Genomic DNA, 18,051 nt, shown 5'->3' on the forward strand with positions numbered 1-18,051 from the left:
TGTGAAAAGCTCTATAAGGCTCTAAAATGATTCAAATGGAAATGTCCCCCTTTTGTGGAAGGGATTCAGAGTGCTTCCAGGCATAGGGAACATCTGTAAAAGCTAAATGAACTAGAATAAGAGAAATTCTATATTTGATTTTCAAATGCCGCCATCTCATCAAGCGATAGCTAGAAAGCTGTTTGTGAACAGGAGCTTTCTCCTCTGGGATAATCCCCCTTCTTCAGAGCCGGGGGAGAAGAGAAGGCTAGGACAACGTCTGACCCCGAGACTACGGGGTTCTTCTCCTCCCTCTAGGCTCAGCCAAGTGAGGGAGAAAACCGGAAAGCGGGTATAGAGAGTGGCAGAGCCTGGGCAGGGCATCTGGAAGAAGCACCGTGGGCACAGAGCAGCAGGAGGATGCTGGCTCCCGAAACCCGCCCAAGACACTGCACTGGAGTCAGAAGGAAGCTTTCCCATCAAGGCCAGGAGCAGGATAGGATGGCATGAGGCCAGGAGGGACTGTGGTCCGAGAAAAGCACCAAATGCCCCAGGAACTGTATCTCTGAGAAGCGACCTGCTTAGATGACAAGTATAAAATAAATGGGTATCAGGTGCCTCCTGATGTGATGTGCTGAGAAAAACACAGCATCACTTCCAGACGGTGTCACCCAGATCCAACCAGGAGGAAGCACCCAACGAATCCAGAGAGCCATTCTGCAAGACTAGCAACTGAACTCCCAAGATGCCAACGTCGCAAAAGGCGAAGGGGGAGTAAGGAGCAGCTCCAGAGTGAGGACACAGGAAGGCGTGGAAGCAGGCTGCTGTGTGGGGTATTGTGGGGAAGGCAGAAGCGTGTGAACGGGGCCACACATCAGGTAACAGTATCACATCAATGCTGACCTTCCTGAACATGACGACCACACAAAGGGCGTATGGGGGAGCATTCTCGTTCCCAGGAGACGTGTGCTGAAGTATCCAGGGTGAAGGGCCGACTCTCAACTCACTCTTAAGGGGTTTTCAGCGAAAAGCAGAACAACATGTGTACCACACGGAGACAGAAGCCAAGCAGAAGAGTCTTTGCAGAAAACGTTAGGAAGGGATGCTGATAATGTTGAGGGTGGCGGAGTCTAGCTGACGTGCCTGCCTGTGGAGCCCATCATGCTGCTCTTGCAGCTTTCCTAAAGGTTTGCGATTGTTCCAAGAATAAAAGGTTAAAGTCACTAATTGGTACAGATAAAATCTCATGCTTCATTTCAGGTGCTTCAATAAAGCTGGACTTCTAATGAAATTCACAGGAAAATGAGTACGTCGTGGGCCAAACTGGGGGTCCCCGAACACATATGCTGAAGCCCTGAGGTCCAGGACCGTAGAATGTGACTCCATTTAAAGAGGTGATAAAGTCAGAGAGACCACAAGGGCGGGTCCTAATGCAATCTGACTGATGAGCTTACAAGAGGAAATTGGGGCAAAATGCGAGCCCCCAGGAATGTACACAGAGGGAAGATCAAGTGAGGGCACAGGGAGAAGGCAGCCGTCTACAGGCCTGGGAGAGAGGCCTCAGAAGCACCCAACCCTGGACCCCCTGGTCTCAGACTTCCACCCCTGGCTCCATAAGAGGCACATCTCTCTTGCTGAAGTTGCCAGCCCATGGTGCTCGGTGACGATGGCCCCAGCCAAATACTGCGGCATGGTGAGCTTCTCTCAGCTACCTGCATTTTCCAACATGACCCAGCAGCTGTCACAGCGTCTGACCACAGTCCACAGGCAGCTCTGTCTGACCATGCCATGGAGCACACACACACATCCACACACATGCTGCTAACACGACAGCCTCATGCACCACCACCAGCACCTCTCATAACCCTCGATGTGCTCATAGGTGCTGGCGGGGCCCACCCACCACATTTACAAGCACCTACGGCGTCACAGCCACAGTGAGAAAGTCACGGGCTTACCCAATGCACACCCCGCCTTGGAGGCACCACGCAGCCTCTGTACCCGTCACAGCAGCAACAGACACCCACAGCAGCTCCCAGGACCTGGGCTCAGACTCACATCCCCACACTACCCCCACCTAAAGAGGAGCTGCGGGATAAGAGTCTCTGGGGGAGGGGGTGCAGTCTGGCTGGGACGGTGGTCTGGGGTGCAGACTCGGTGGCTACTTTCAGCAGCTCGGAGACCCCAGGGGAGCAAACAGTGGGGAACGTACCCCAGCGGAATGCACCATGCACTTAGGCGCTCCGGTGGTGCCCGACGAAAACATGATGAAGAGTGGGTGGCTGAAGGGCAGCTGCTCGAACTCCAGCTGTGGGGCCTGCTCGCCTTTCCTGGTTGCAAGGAAATCATCCAGAAACACACTGGGGGCAAAACATACAGAAACAAACAGTGAACATAACAGAATGCTCAGGTGCATCCGCTGAGTCTTCCCAGGCAAGATGTGGCCACTCACTGCCCTCTAAGGCTACCTTGTAGGATTTCAAGGGGAAACAAACCTGGTTTGGAAACTTTCCAGGAGGAAGGAGAGAAGTCAAATCTTACAAATTCAAATTCATGCTGAAGGGAAACTAACTGAACGAGTGAAAATATCGAGTTGCTTTATTAGCATGCTGGCAGGGCCAAGGACTGTCTCTTCTGAGAATCTTTCGAGCGCTTTCACAAGCACTGTGCAGAGGATCACTTAGAATTAACACATCCCCAGTTTGTACGCAAACTTGGGTTAAGGAGGTTGTGAATCTAACACACATCTGTGCTGCCTCCGTGAGGAGCAGGGAGGGAAGGGAGGGACCAGATTCCTGAGCTTCTGAACCACAGAAGGTCGGAACAAGTAGGTGGGGCCAAGATCCAAAGACTGCAGCTTCTACAACAGAGATGCTTCCAGGCAAATGTATGTATCACGTGTCATTGAATACTACTCCTGAGGACAACAGCCAGGTACAGATCTCTGTCCAGACACAAAATTAAGCCTGGCTGGGTTTTTTTTTTTTTGTTTTTTAAGATTTTATTTATTTATTCATGAGAGACACACAGAGAGAGAGGCAGAGACACAGGCAGAGGGAGAAGCAGGCTCCATGCAGGGAGTCCGATGTGGAACTCGATCCTGGCACTCCAGGATCATGCCCTGGGCCGAAGGCAGGTGCTAAACTGCTGAGCCACCCAGGAATCCCCAAGCCTGGCTGTTGACTTACTATCTAAGAAATGTGCCCCCAAACCGGACATAAAGTGCGAATCCATGTGGCCAAAAACCAGCCAATGAGGAACACATTTGTTTTCTGAGCACAAACAGGGCAGCTGAAGCCACAAACCATCCTGGGAGAGGTTCTTTTCCTACGTAGAGATGAGCAGGAACCCGGATCCTGGCCCTCTCTCTCCACTGGCTTAAAAGTAGGGGGGGGGGGGTGGTGATAATCTGCTGTTTTGATAAATTGTGAAGAACTTTCTCTCTTCTGTGGAAGGGGAAGAATGAGTTAAACTCTGCATCAATCTGCTGAGGATAATTACTCTGGAACACACGCACATGTACAAAAGGGAAAAACTGTGCTGTTGTGCGTGGGAAGGCCTCTTAAGGATAAGAGGTCCTGTGAAGGAGGCACAGAGGTTTATAAAGAGCGTCCAGAATAATCTGACTCCAAGAAGTAAACAAACAAAGCCTTCTGCTCCAGAGTGTCAGGAAAATTATTCCCTGTGGAACCTTCTGGCAAACAAAAGCCCTGTTCCACCTCCACCTCCCATTCGAATCTCATTTACACAAAGTGCCCAATCTAATCGGATGCTTCACACAGAGAAAAACCTTTTCTTCCAAACGGCCTATAAATCACAGTAAATAGCAATTACTCTTGTTGCTCTTCTAAAATTGAAAATCCCAAAGGGCAGCCCCGTGCCCACCCCAGGTCTCCAAGCCATAGTTTATCCATAGCATCCAGTAATCAAAGGACGAAGAGCAGCAGAGGCCTAATTCCTAGAGCGGGCTAGAGGGAGATTTTTGCATTGTATCAAGCTAAATGAAGTGGCTAACGTGATTCTATAGGATGCTCTAATTTCACATCAATTGCTAATGAACACATTCAGAAGGATGAAAGCTGGGCCACTGTGGGGCCCCTGGCCTGTGTGTGCTATGGCCCCCAACAGAAAAGCAGGGGAGCCATGTTCATGGTGTGAACTGGGACCAGGGCTTGTCATCTGGCTGTAATTTATCAAGGTTGGCAGGGTTCCCACGGTCTAACGGACAACCCTGCACAGGTAAACACAACTGACCTCAGAACTCTCCTTCAATGACTGTTTCAAGAAAAAAGAGAGGGTTGTAACTCCAAGAATTTGGGGACAGATTCAGCTTTGACCAAACCATAACCCACATCCTTGATTCCTATTCCAAAATAAATCATTCATAATTCTCTTTGGTACTTAAGGCATGTGATGTACCAACTTACGAATGTCAGAAAAACAGAGAAAGCTACTATTAGCAGTGAGGACAAAAAAAAAGTCCTAAGAGAAAAATACATATACACATGTGAGCGTATTTACATGTGCATATTCATGCATACACATATACACGCATATACATGCACCACACATGCGTGCACCTGTGTGCACCTGCGTACACACACAGCAGCAAATGTTAATTCTATTCCATCAGGGAGCTAGGCTTGACCTGACATTTGAAAGGGACAGCAGAGAGACTGACAGAGTATTCCTGGGGCACTCTCTCTCTGTTCCGTCCACTAAGTCTCTGAGTGGCCTCGGGGGATTCCCTCTGGGGCCTCAGATGGCCAATTACAAAGTGTGGTTTTTAACCAAAACCTCCTGCGCCTCTAAAACGCTACGGCTCCAGTGAAAGGATTCTCAAGAAGAATCAACTACCAAGCGGGACTTCTGGTGGGTTCTGCATGGAACCAACAGTCAGCATGTGGCTGGCTTACCTATTCGGAATTTTGGAAATGTCTATCTTCTCTTTCGAGGAAATGTAAGGAATCAGCACCACTTTTTTCAAGTCAGGAAGTCCTGAAGAGAGGGGAGGAGGAACACAGGCTTATAGGACACAACATACTTAGTGGTTGTGTTTTTTACAAATTTAACACAACCAAAGGAGGGGCTTTACAGGGCTCTGTTGCTTGCGGTTCAGGGGCCCTTGTGACCCTGGGGCTCCTGGGCACCCCTCACCCAAACATCCTGCCCCCTGCTGTACCAGCTCAGACCCAGGAGAGCCACACACCTTTCACCACCTGCTGCAGCTTATCCATGTGGCTGTACTCTTTGCCGTTGTACACGACGGCCTCCACGGAAAAGATGAGCTTCGGCTGAATCTGAGAGAAGCGGTCCAGAACACCCTGTGAGTGGAAGGAAAGGGTTGTCGCATCAGTCATGCAAGAGGCAAAACCCCGCAGCAGCCAAAGGGTCTGCTTCGAGGGAAAGGAGACTCATTACTGACACACTAGCTTCATTCCTATGTCCCTGTCACCTGAGGCCACTAAAGAAAGCCAAGCAAACCACGACTTGCACCTGAGAAGTGAACATCACTTCGAGGAAAACATCAACATAAGGAAATACCAAAGGACTTACAGACACTGAAATAGCAAAATGCAAGTTAGTAAGATGGGGAAATTGTGAAGTGAGTCTTGACACTACCAGAAAGAACCCCCACTCTGTAGAAAGAGCCCTGAACATATCTCTCTAGCACATGAGATAAAGATAAATCTTTTAAAAAATAAATAAAAATAAAAGGCAGGCTCACCACACTGTCTGTTTATACCACACGTGGAATTTGCCATCCTGCCAAGCACATCTCTCTCTCTGAAAGAAGCCACGCCTCCCATGCAGGTAACAGTCTGCTTCTGGAACTGACATGAACTGATGCGAACTGACAGGGGTAGCCTCCCACTGACATGCTCAATACAACCTGAGTGTTCTCCCAGGGGTGACAGGTAAAAGCACTCCCAGTCAGGTCTCCCTGAAGTTCAGACCTGGGTGGAGCCCTCTTCATCCACAAACATGGCACCTGGGGATACCTGGGGGCCTCAGCCAGTTAAGCATCTGCCTTGGGCTCAGGTCATGATCTCAGGGTCCTGGGGTCGAACCCACATCTGGCTCCCTGCTCGGCAGGGAGTCATCTGCTTCTTCCTCTCCCTCTGCTTCCCACCACCTGGCTTATTATGATCTCTCACACTCTCTCTCAAATAAATAAATAAAATCTTTTAAAAAGCAAACACAACACCTGAGAAGGCACCACCCAGAATGGCCCTTCCATTCCCTTGTACATCGATCCAAGGCCAGCGGTTTATAATCAACACCCAGATTACTCTAAGAACACAAGCTGTGAAGCCAGGATTTCCTAAGAAAATCCCAGTCTTCGACACCACAGGGAGGTGGGAAGCAAAAGGGAGAGACATAAAGACTGGGCAGCTCGTCCATGCATGTGATGGGAAGAGCTACACTGAAGATTCGTGAGAATCACCAGGACAACCATGAGGCTGAAAAAAGTCACAGCGGTGATGTACAAACTCAGTACAGCAAAATAAATTGTACTCTTAAAGCTCAGGATTCCAAGATGGGCTGAGAGCTGCTGGTTTATCTGGGAAAGAAATTTTTGCCAATAAAAATCCTGGAACAGGTATTGAGTGCTGTGTGCTAGGCCCCACTCAGGCTTGCTATAGCCCCCCCCGCCCCACATTTGGCCTGCACAACCCCTGGGGCAGGGCAGTAATATATACTCCACATCCTCGAGGCAGTACTGCCAGGGTGAGTAACATGCCCAGCATCCACAAGCAGCCAGGGGTGGAGCTGGGGCTACAGGCTGGTACACTTAACTGGTGGTGCTGTGACCACTTGGGAAGACCAGCCCACGGGACAGGAAACCAGAGGGCAGCAGAAGAAAACAGGGCTGGATCCTCTGCTGACTAAAGAAGCAGGAGGAAGAGGGAAGCACCAGCCAGAGCAACCCAGAGAGCGCCAGGGGGGCACCTCTCCTGGGCAGCGCTGGGCAGGAGGGGAGAGGCTGTTCCCAGGCAGAGGGCACCACTGGCAATGCTCAGGGAAGGGAAAGGCCAGCAGGACAGCCCTGGATTGGGAGGGGTTGCCCAGAGCTGGACTGGGAGAGCCAGGAAGGCAGCAGAAACATCTACAGAACATCTAGCACCTGTCCTGTTCTCCCCTATGCAAGGTGACAACAAACCCAGGATGAAAGGACACAGCCCACGAGGGGCTGGGGCTCAGACATCACAGAGCTCTCAGCCATGGTGACAGCCAACCCACAGCAAATACCACAGTGCTTCAGAACCAGAGGTCTGGGCTCTGGCCACGCACAAACTCAGAGGCCCCAGGTGGAGGCTGTCCTGGCTGATGAAGCACAAGTCAAGATCTCTGAGCATCAAGGGCAGCCCCGGTGGCGCAGCGGTTTGGCGCCGCCTGCAGCCCGGGGTGTGATCCTGGAGACCCGGGATCGAGTCCCACATCGGGCTTCCTGCATGGAGCCTGCTTGCTTCTCCCTCTGCCTGTGTCTCTGCCTCTCTCTTCGCTCTCTCTGAATGAATAAATAAATAAATCTTTAAAAAAAAAAAAAAAAAAAAAAAGATCTCTGAGCATCTAAAACCAGCTGTTGGCCAGTCCAGGAGAGCCGCTCGGCCACCACCGCCTTCACGCTGCAGTGAGACAGGCGCACCTGTGATGGTACATCTGACCTGAACAGAGTGCTGGGCCACCGATCGGGCGTTGACACCAGCAGCCTGTGTAGAATCATGTGGACAGCCAGCCAGGGCAGGGACAGCTGCCCTATTTATGTGCATGCATACCACGATCTGAAAACGTTCTGAGGGTGCAGGCGCGGCTCTCAGATGTGTGAATGTCAGAGGCTGGACTCCCTGAATGTTTTTTAAAAAGCCACCAACTCAAAGGTAAACAAAGAAGTTTCCCAGAGTGAAGCATCTTAGTGGAAAGGCGTCTGGCCCTGTCATTTCCTGACCACGCACGAGAAGCGCTCTCCTGAGGCTCAGGCCATCAGGCAAGAAGGATTCCCCAGGACCCAGCATTCTTAAGGCTGTGGAGAGAGTGGAGCCACGCTGCCATCTAGTGCACACCAGCATCTGCAGAGCAGCCTGGAGAGGCATCTGGTGGTGACACTCTGCACGGGGCAATGACCCATGACAGCAGCCAAGTGGGAGGTGGCTGGACACCTGCCTTCATCGTACCCCTTTCCACCCCATACCCAGAGACACAACACACCATCAGGGCAATCAGGAGCTCTGTTCTCTGTGAAGTGCCCACATTCCATCCCTAGAAGGTTATGACCACCCCCTGGTCCACATATAGCTCTCCCAACATTTTTGTGACTAGCTCTAAAGCTCTGATGTCACTCAAAAACACTCCCTCTTTGGGGTATTGGGTTTTTTTTTTTTAAGACTTATTTATTGATTCATGAGGAACACAGAGAGAGGCAGAGACACAGGCAGAGGGAGAAGCAGGCTCCCTGTGGGGAGCCCCATGTGGGACTCGATCCCAGGACCTCAGGATCATGACCTGAGCCCAAGGCAGATGCTCAACCACTGAGCCACCCAGGTGCCCCTTGGGCTTTTATTTATTTTACATTTTATTTATTTATTTGCCAAAGAGAGAGAGTGCACACACACACACACAGGCAGGGGGAGTGGTAGGCAGAGGGAGAAGTAGACCCCCCGCTGAGCAGGGACCCCCCCCCCCCCAATATGGGGCTCCATCCCAGGACCCAGGGATCATGACCTGAGCTGAAGGCAGATGCTTAACCGACTAAGGCGCCCCAGCACCCACCCTTTGATAACAGGCTAACACATACTGACCTTGATGGGTGTGTCCAGTGCTGCCACCAACTGAACACAAGCATTAATCCTGTGGTCCTTACTGGCTCCCCATAGCATGTATTGAGGACACAGCCAGGAAGCAATAAAGCCAGACCTGAACCCAGGCAGGAACCACCACACCACGCTGTGCTCCCAGCCCTGCTTCTGAGCAACACAGCCAAAAGGCTGATGAGGATCTGAGGTTAACAGTGCCCAGGATCCCAGCCCCAGCCTCCTGGGACCCTCCTGTGAGGATGCCGCTGGCCCCAACAGCTCACCCGGCCTTGCTGAGAGCCTGGGGTCCTGGGCAGGCCACATGGAGAGTTCCTATCTCGGAGCAGTCCTTGCTGATCCAGAGAGGTCCTCAATGGGACAACCAGGCATAGCCAGGGGAAAGCCCCAGAAGAAAAACCATGGCCAAGCAGAGAGGTCTAGGGCAGCCACTCCTCCCTGAACTTAGCAGAGCCCTCACCCCAGACTCAGCCAATCACATCACTTCTCTAGGCCCCTGTGCCAGAGAAGCATGTCTGTCCCTCCTTTGCATGGTGTGGGGGAAATGAGACATACCTAGACCACCTTCACCGGAACAGCAAGCCTCAAGGTAAATGTGAGCTTCAAGCTCATACACAGAAACCTACCCTGCAGCCGAGACACGCTAACCACAAATCACTGAGCCCCAACATCGCTAGTGGCCGAGCCTGCAGCCGAGGGGTGCCAACCACAGGCTCATCTCGTGGCCCTCTCTCTTCCCATCACCCCTGTTTCATACGTGAAGAGAAACAGTTCACCCAAGGGTGCACCATCAGCAAGGCCTGGCCAACCTTCAGCCGCTGGGCTGCGCTGTCCAGTGCCCGGAGCAGGGGCCGTGCCAGGAAGAGTGGACAGGGTCATGGATGCCCACTGTGCCCTTTAAGGGGTCTGTCCTTGCGCTCCCAAGGGCCCTGCCTCCCCAAGGCTCCGCAACCATAAAAGGTCCCTGGCCCCACGGAACTCCTGTTCGGCTGCTTCTTTGTCCTGTACACTGGGGTTGAGCACATGCTTCCTGCCCCCACCTGGGTCACTCAGCAGCTGGCTGCACCCCAGGTCCTAGGTCCCCTTGGACCTGCTCTCCTCCCACACACAGCACAGATCCAAAGTAAGAGATCAGAAATGGCAGGGATGGACCCAAGCGCACAGAGGCCTCAGGGGAACTTCTGTGAACAAGGCCAGATGACCACCTAAAGAATACAAACATGAGAAAATCTCCTGTGGTCACAGATCCAAGGAGAGATGACCAAGCATCTCCAGCTAGATCTCCATGTGCCATTTGTCACTTGAACACACGCTCACGCAGTCCCTACACGTGGACAAAACATTAGTAACAGTAGAAAGAAAAAGGATTCATTTGTCTTTCGATTTAAAAACAAGACTCAGGGATCCCTGGGTGGCGCAGCGGTTTGGCACCTGCCTTTGGCCCAGGGCGCGATCCTGGAGACCCGGGATCGGGTCCCACGTCGGGCTCCCGGTTCATGGAGCCTGCTTCTCCCTCTGCCTGTGTCTCTGCCTCTCTCTCTCTCTCTCTCTGTGACTATCACAAATAAATAAAAATTTAAAAAAATAATAAAATAAAATAAATAAATAAAAACAAGACTCAGCTCCTCTGGCTCCTTCTCTCCCATCATTCTCATGTCACTGGCTGGTGAGGTGGGAGGCCATCATGACAATGTCTCCCTCCAGCCCTGCCAATCCTGCACCACAGCTGTCCACACCCCTACCCAAGACATCAGGTGGCAGAGCCTGCCCTGGCGGAAATCACATGGGAATGTTTCCACTGCAGTGGCCACCCACCCACGTTGGCCCCTCAGTGGGGACCCCTACTTACGTTCACACCAAAGTCTGGGGATGTGGAACTCCAGACGGCACCGATGCTCGCCGCAGCCAGCATGGCCTCCACGGCATGCACACCGTTGGGTAAATAACCTGTAATCAGTCCAGGGAGAAAGGCTTGGATTTGGGGTATGTTGGATGTGATGGACTTCTAAAAGGTTCTACTGACAGCCAGGGCAGGAGTGGGGAGAGGGGCTGGCTCTGGCCGGTCCAAGGAGCATGACCAGCCCCACCTCACCCCGATGCCTTGACATCTCCCACTCAGAAGGTCCCTCCACCTACTGTCAGCCTATCCACGTCCTACTGTCACCCCCTCTGACCCACTCCAACCAGAGTGATCCCTGCAGCCCTTATAGGATCCGGCCCCAGCCTCCCCTCTCTCTCTCTGTTCCACCTCCCACTCTGAGCTCAGTAACAACAGCCTTCTTTCAGTTCTCCAGTTGTTCTAAGCATCCCCTGCCCCAGGGCCTTTGCACAGGCTGTCTACTGTGCCTGAACATGCTTCCACACACTTGCCTACCTGACTGCAAACTCATCATTCAACTCTTAATACAAATGAAACTTTCCCAGAGACACCTTCTCCAAGGCCACCTGATAAACTCAGGTTCGCTGGCCAGTCCCCACAAAGCATACTCTATTTCTCCTGACCAAATTTACCTTAATAACCACCTACATCTACTAATCATAATTGGCAATTTCATATCTGGTTCTCACGTGAGGGCAGGGCCTTTGCCTGTTTTGTTATTTGCTTTACCAAATGCCTTTTACTATGCCCTGCATATCAAGGCCCTGGGATGTTGGTGAGCTGGCTGGCTGGAAGATGGATGGATGGATGGATGGAAAGAAAGACAGGTGGACAGATGGAAAGACAGGTGGACAGATGCAGGGGCAAAGGAGAGGCAGTAGGGGAATGAAGACTATGAGCAGGGCAATCAGTCACAAGACCTAAAAAAGCCTGTAAGGGGCAGAGAAGCACCAAAGACCCTCCATCTGGCAAGAGGCTGGGCTTTTCTGACAAGAGACGCAGGGAGTCTTTGTGGCCAGAGGGACTGCAGTCAATTACACAGATCATCCTAAATGTTTCAGAGGAAAGGAGCAGGCACGAGGCATCGGGGCACAGGGGGCCATGCCCAGTGCTCCCCCACAGAGCTCCCCCAGTGGCCACAGAAGCTCCACAGCCTCAGGGCCCTGAGCGCAGCTCTCACCCTTGCTTCCCTCCCTGCTGCTCTCAGGTGCCTCTTGACCACAGCACTCAGGACTTCCGTTCCTTCAGGTTGGCCATATCTCCCTGCTGAGTCAGGAGTGTCCACGAGGGCAGGGCTCAGCCCAGGGCTGCACCCAGTGCCTGGCACCAACAGGCCCATGGATGTCAGCTGAGCTTACTATGTAAATTGCAGTGTCCCCGAGGCAGGACAGGACCCCGTCCAGGAGGCTGAACACCCAGACTTGGTGGACATGGACAGAGGACCAGGAGATGAGCACATCACAGAAAAGAGAACCCCCCCCTTCCACAACCCCAGTGCAGTCTCTGAAGCCCCTCGAGCATCTCCCCATGTCCTCCCCACCTGGGGAGTCATTCCCTCTCACCCTCTTCAAGGAAACACAGCCCCCATCCTGGAACTATGGTCAGGTCACATTAGTGTCCACACTGTAACACTCACAAGGGCAGATCACCGGGCACTAGCCTGACTTCGCAGAGTCGGGGCATCCCCCAAGAAAACACGGCCCAGAGGGAGTCTCGGCCATCTGCCCTGACATACCCGGTTCTCCACTTCTCCCTCTCTCAGAAAACATTTGCTTCAAAAGAGATTTTTTATAAAAAATGAAAATTGGAAGAAGGATCTCCTGAATTCCTTTTCTAGGAAAGGGTAGATTAAATTGAAAGAACCCCAAATTTCGAGGCTTAGCCCACACCATGCCTGCCATGACCACGGGCCCTGCACCAACATTTGCTCACTCCATATCGATCCTCCAGCTTTCCTCCAAGATGCAGCTGCAAACAGAAGACAAGCACCTGTCCTCCAGGATAGGACAGACAGATGTCCATGTATGCACACAAATAATCCCAAGACTTCAGGCAGTCAGTAAAGACAACAAAAGAACACAAAGCATGGTGTGGGGATAGAGTGGTGCTGGTTTGCCATGGGACAGCAGGGACCCTGCTGAGACGAGCAACCACAGAAAGACCCCAGGGAGGGCTAAGACAGGAGGCAGCTAGGTGTGTCCCTCACTATCTGGTTCCTTCTAGTCAACTAACACATGAGCAGGGACTCCGTGCCCAGCCATCATCAGAGGAGACCAGGTACAGGCCTTTACTCAGTTTACACACGATAAGGCCACCCTCTTCGCAAACACACACTGAATGCCAGCTTGCGGTGAGCTCCCCCAGGAGAGGCACAGCAGCGGCTCCTCCTCCTGCCACCCTTGCCCTGTGGCCCCGGTCCCACCACCACAGGGTGGGGGAGGCAGCCTAGCACCCTGATCACAGGCCTGTGTGGAAGATAAGTCTTCTTATCGCCCCCCTGCTTGCCCCCGGGGACACACCTACCCACATCAAAGTTAATTGCAGTTCCCTACAATGGAGAACAGGCCTACATTTAAGCCTTTAAACTTTCTCCAGAAGTCTAAGTGAAAAGAAAACTGTAGGGACACCTGGGTGGCTCAGCGGTTCAACGTCTGCCTTTGGCTCAGATGGTGGTCCTGGGGTCCTGGGATCAGGTCCCACATCAGGCTCCCTATAGGGAGCCCGCTTCTCCCTCTACCTATGTCTCTGCCCCTGTGTCTCTCATAAATAAATAAATACAATCTTAAAAAAAGAAAAGAAAGAAGAGAAGAGAAGAGAAAAGAAAAGAAAAGAAAAAAGAAAAGAAAAGAAAAGAAAGAAGAAAAGAAAAGGAAAGAAAAGAAAAAAGAAAAGAAAAGAAAAGAAAAGAAAAGAAAAGAAAAGAAAAGAAAAGAAAAGAAAAGAAAAGAAAAGAAAAGAAAGAAGAAAAGAAAAGAAAGGAAAAGAAAAGAAGAAAAGAAAACCTGAATCGTTCTAGGTGGGAAATGGTGACTCACCACCTAGATTAGGAGAGAACAAAGGAAGGCAGGGACTGGGGAGGGAGAAAGAGCCAGGCCTCCCCTTCACATCTCAGGACTCCAACCCTGGTTCCTCACAGACAGTCCTTGCCAGCCACGTCACCCGCTCTGCACACCCAGCCCACTGTACCTGTCACCCCTGTAGGTACCCTGCACCCACAAGCCTCAGGGCCTTTGCATAGACCGTCCCTGCTCCCCGACTGTCCTGCCCTCTCCCTGCACCACAACCTTCCTTCTTCATCTAGCCTCCATGGAGTGTGGACCACTAAAGTCCCACGAGGCTGCATGTCATCTGCCATCTTGTCCAGAAGTTGCCTCCAAGCCAGTCACTCTGCCTCAGCCTCCCCACCCAACCACAACCAGAACCAAAAACACTTACCAACCACCCGGTCTCCTTGTTTCACACCCATTTTCCGCATTGCTGCTGCAAACAAAGCCACTTGTTGCCGCAGTTCTTCAAACGTCACCTTCACAATTTCCTCTCTGCCTTCCCCTGGGGAGAAAAGAGACAGACGGTAGAGACAACCCTAAAGAAAGGTTCTGAATCACAGACAAGGAGGAAAACTTGCACAGTTTAAACGCAGTATAGAAACGCGTGCCCAGAAATGTCATACAGACATGGGTTGACTCAACTTCTTGGAAAAGAAGGTATATGTGTGTGTGTGGAAGTTAGCCTAAGACAACAGAACGATCAACCTCACTATCGAAGAAACGTGCATGCATGACAACAGTGAGATACGAATTTCCACCTAACAGGTGGCAACAGTGGGAAAGGGTGGTGAGCCAGTGGCCTCCACAACAGCCCCAGTGAACCATGCCCATGGCACTCCTGATCTTGTGTGGGTCTGCCCACGCTGAAGCAGCCTGAGCCAGGTAACCAATATGACATGGGAGATGACAGTGACTTCAGAGCTTGATCACAGAAGACACAGCAGCTTCCACTTAGCTCACTCGAGAAGATCCTGCTGCCACACAGTGAGAAACGGAGGCCTCCTGCCGACAGCCATGAGAGTACACCATCTTGGAGGTGGATTGGCCCAACTTGGTCGATCCTTCAGATGATGCAGCCCCTGCCAACATCCTCACTGCAACTTTAGGAGAGGCTCCCAAGGCAGAACAATCTAGCTAAGCCCATTCTGAATGTACAACCCACAGAAACTGTGAGACACTAAGGGTTTAGGATTTTAAGCCAGGGTTTATGGGTAATTTGCTACATAGCAACAGAAAATGAGTATGACCAGGGCACCTGGATGGCTCAGTTGGTTGATCCTCCAACTCTTGATTTTGGCTCAGGTCATGATCTCATGGTCCTGGGACTGAGCCCCATGTCAGGCTCCATGATCAGCACAGAGTCAGCTCAGGAATTTCCCTCTCCCTCTCCCCCTGCTTGTGCTCTCCCTCTCTCTCTCTCTCTCTCAAATAAATGTGTTTGTTTTTTTTTTTTTTTTTAAAGAAAATGACTATGACCAAGACTCGATGTTGCATGGGTGTGAGAAAACTATTTGAATATACTTTCTAGGGCAGTCTGGGTGGCTCAGCAGTTTAGCACCGCCTTCAGCCCAGGGCCTGATCCTAGAGACCCGGGATCAAGTCCCACATCAGGCTCCCTGCATGGAGCCTGCTTCTCTCTCTGCCTGTGTGTGTGTCTCTCTCTCTCTTGTGAATAAATAAATAAAAATCTTAAAAAAAAAAAAGAAAAATGAATATACTTTATAAGTGAAAGACATTATTCCTCTGACCATTACCTTTTTCTTTTCTTTTCAAAAAGATTTTATTTATTTATTTATCCATGAAAGACACAGAGAGAGGCAGAGACATAGGCAGAGGGAGAAGCAGGTTCTCTGTGCTCCATACAGGGAGCCTGATGTTGGAGTCGATCCCGAAACTCCCGGATCACGCCCTGAGCCAAAGGCAGATGCTCAACCACCAAGCCACCCAGGTGCCCCTGACCATTACCTTTGATACGAATATTTTATTCCTGACTGCTAATTGCTGTTCGATTCTACAACACAAAGCATCACTTCTCCAAAGTGAATAAACATCCTGATTTCTCTTTGGTGTAAATCTGGCTTTTCCCATTTCCTTAAAGTTACACATGCCTACCTCTGGTTCCTTTCTCTCCTCACTGGGCAGCCTCACAATTACCTCTCCCACATTCTCATTCTCTCATATGATTTCCTATCTTATAAAAACACTCAGCAACCTGAAACCCACTGTTCAAAGACAAAATGTGCCATGCAGGCAGCTGTTCTTGGAACTGCATCACTATGGGGCTGATGCATATTGCTTTGCTCTGCTCGCTGGAGCACGAAGGCACCAGTGAACGCTTTCCTTTGGCGGCACCTCGTGGCCTCGCCTGGGATCATATGTAGGAGGGATGGAGTCTGCTGAGGGTGCCTGAGCACCTGCATGCAGGGGACAGTAGGAATGGAGGAAACAAAACACAGTGACCTTGTAGTCCCCAAGCCGATAACCAACCGATCTAGGACTCGGCTTAAGAAGGTACCCTATCTGTAAAGTATGTTTGATCCCCAGCTTGAGGGCACTTATTTCCATGGCAAATACAAGGGGGGCTCACTAAAAAAAGGAGCTCACATATCTAAAGAGAGGGAATGGTGGGAGAAGGAGGGAGGAAGAAGTGTGGAAAAGACACAGCACACCCAGAATTACCACCACACCTCCCTCACCCGTACTCAAGACACAGCCAGGTTTAAGGTTACAGGGTCTAAGGGCAACCTGGGTGGCTCAGTGGTTGAGCATCTGCCTTTGGCTCAGGTCGTGATCTTGGGGTCCTGGGATCCAGTCCCACATCAGGCTCCCCTCAGGAAGCCTGCTACTCTCTCTGCCTATGTCTCTGACTTTCTCTTTGTGTGTCTCTCATGAAAAAATAAATAAAATCTTAAAAGAAAAAAAAGTGCGGGGGGACCAGGGTCTGGGTGCAGTCAATATGCACATGAGGGAGAGAGAGTAAGAGCATGAACGTGCACAACCATGTCAGCCTACACGCAGCCACCCAGGACACTGATTTGTTTTACCACTAGCATTACCGGTCTTCAGGTTTTGCCAGAAGATTTACATCTGACCTTTCCCACTTTCCAGAGGGAGAAACCAGGACCTCAGGCGAGGCCTGAGGTGAAAGCGTGGATACCTCTGAGGGAGCAGGAAGAAAGATAAAGGAGAGGCCTGGCATTCCCACTCCTCAGGTCATAAAATGCACCAAGCGGGGTTCACCAAGGGAGCCTAGTGCCTGGGACGGGACAGGCCATGAAGGGTCTCTAGCGGGCAGACGGAACATGCTGGATCCATACAATAAAACATCTTCATGGGACATGAGGAGGAAGGAAGCATCACTGGGACGCATTGCCAGCTGCCACAGTGTGGATGGAGCTTGAAAGCACAAGGCCAAGTGGGAAGCTACACACAAAAGGCCACACGGTGTGTGATTCCATATCTAGAAATGTCCTGAACAGGCAAATCCGTGGAGACGGAAGAGACTGATGGGTGCCAGGGGCTGTGGAGGAGTTTCCTTTTGGGATAACAGAGTCAACAGGAACAAGACAGAGGGGTTGTCAATAACCCTGTGAATATGCTAAGAACCACTGGCCTATGCGATGTAAAGGTGTGGATGATTCTTGTGGATGAAGTCCCACTTGAAGGATGACTGCTCTCCCAGCCTCCACCACTCTCTGCCTCCCAGGGGCCGCGGCCGCCAAGCACCTCTAGCCAGTTCCCTGCCCCATTCTGCTGTGACCAGGGTCATGTAGTCGGCATGCCCACACCGCTCACCACCAAAACCCTGGTGGTGAGGGGCACCTGGGTGGCTCAGTCAGTTAAGCACCTGCCTTTGGCTCAGGTCTTGATTGCAGGGTCCTGGGATCAAGTCCCACATCGGGCTCCCTGCTCAGCAGGGAGTCTGCCTCTCCCTCTCTGCCTCTCCCCCAGCCCATTCTCTCTCACACTCTCTCTCTCAAATAAATAAATAAATAAAAATCTCTAAAAAAAAAAGAAAGAAAGAAAGAAAGAAAGAAAGAAAGAAAGAAAGAAAGAAAGAAAAGAAAAGAAACCCTGGTGTAAACCAACTCCTATTATAACCTGAAGAGTTTAAGGAACCCCAGGAAAATGTCCTTCATTCATTTTACAAAGCTAAGGCTTAGCCTACTGGTTTTCTCTCAAAGCATGCCTGCATTTACCACACGTGACCTATGGGACACCACAGCTTAGCCTGGCCCACCTAATTCGTGCTCAGATCACCGACGTGAGCTCCTGTTCGGCAAAATCATCTACCACGAAGCCTATTTTATAAGTGTTGACTCCCGTGTCATTT

General features: G+C 51.1%; 1 protein-coding gene across 2 annotated transcripts in view; it reads right to left on the reverse strand.

Moving 5' to 3' along the window:
* The window catches only part of AACS (acetoacetyl-CoA synthetase), a 56,745-nt gene that overhangs the window by 26,348 nt on the left and 12,346 nt on the right, over nucleotides 1-18,051 (reverse strand). For both annotated transcript variants that reach the window (XM_072722668.1, XM_072722669.1), the window contains exons 4-8: nucleotides 14,107-14,220; nucleotides 10,642-10,739; nucleotides 5,189-5,303; nucleotides 4,896-4,977; nucleotides 2,192-2,339 (exon numbers count right to left, since the gene is read on the reverse strand). In XM_072722668.1, coding sequence (XP_072578769.1) covers nucleotides 2,192-2,339; nucleotides 4,896-4,977; nucleotides 5,189-5,303; nucleotides 10,642-10,739; nucleotides 14,107-14,220 — 557 coding nt within the window. The remainder of the gene's footprint in view (nucleotides 1-2,191; nucleotides 2,340-4,895; nucleotides 4,978-5,188; nucleotides 5,304-10,641; nucleotides 10,740-14,106; nucleotides 14,221-18,051) is intronic.

This window comes from Vulpes vulpes, chromosome 10 (genome assembly GCF_048418805.1).
Source record: "Vulpes vulpes isolate BD-2025 chromosome 10, VulVul3, whole genome shotgun sequence".
Lineage (NCBI taxonomy): Eukaryota > Metazoa > Chordata > Mammalia > Carnivora > Canidae > Vulpes > Vulpes vulpes.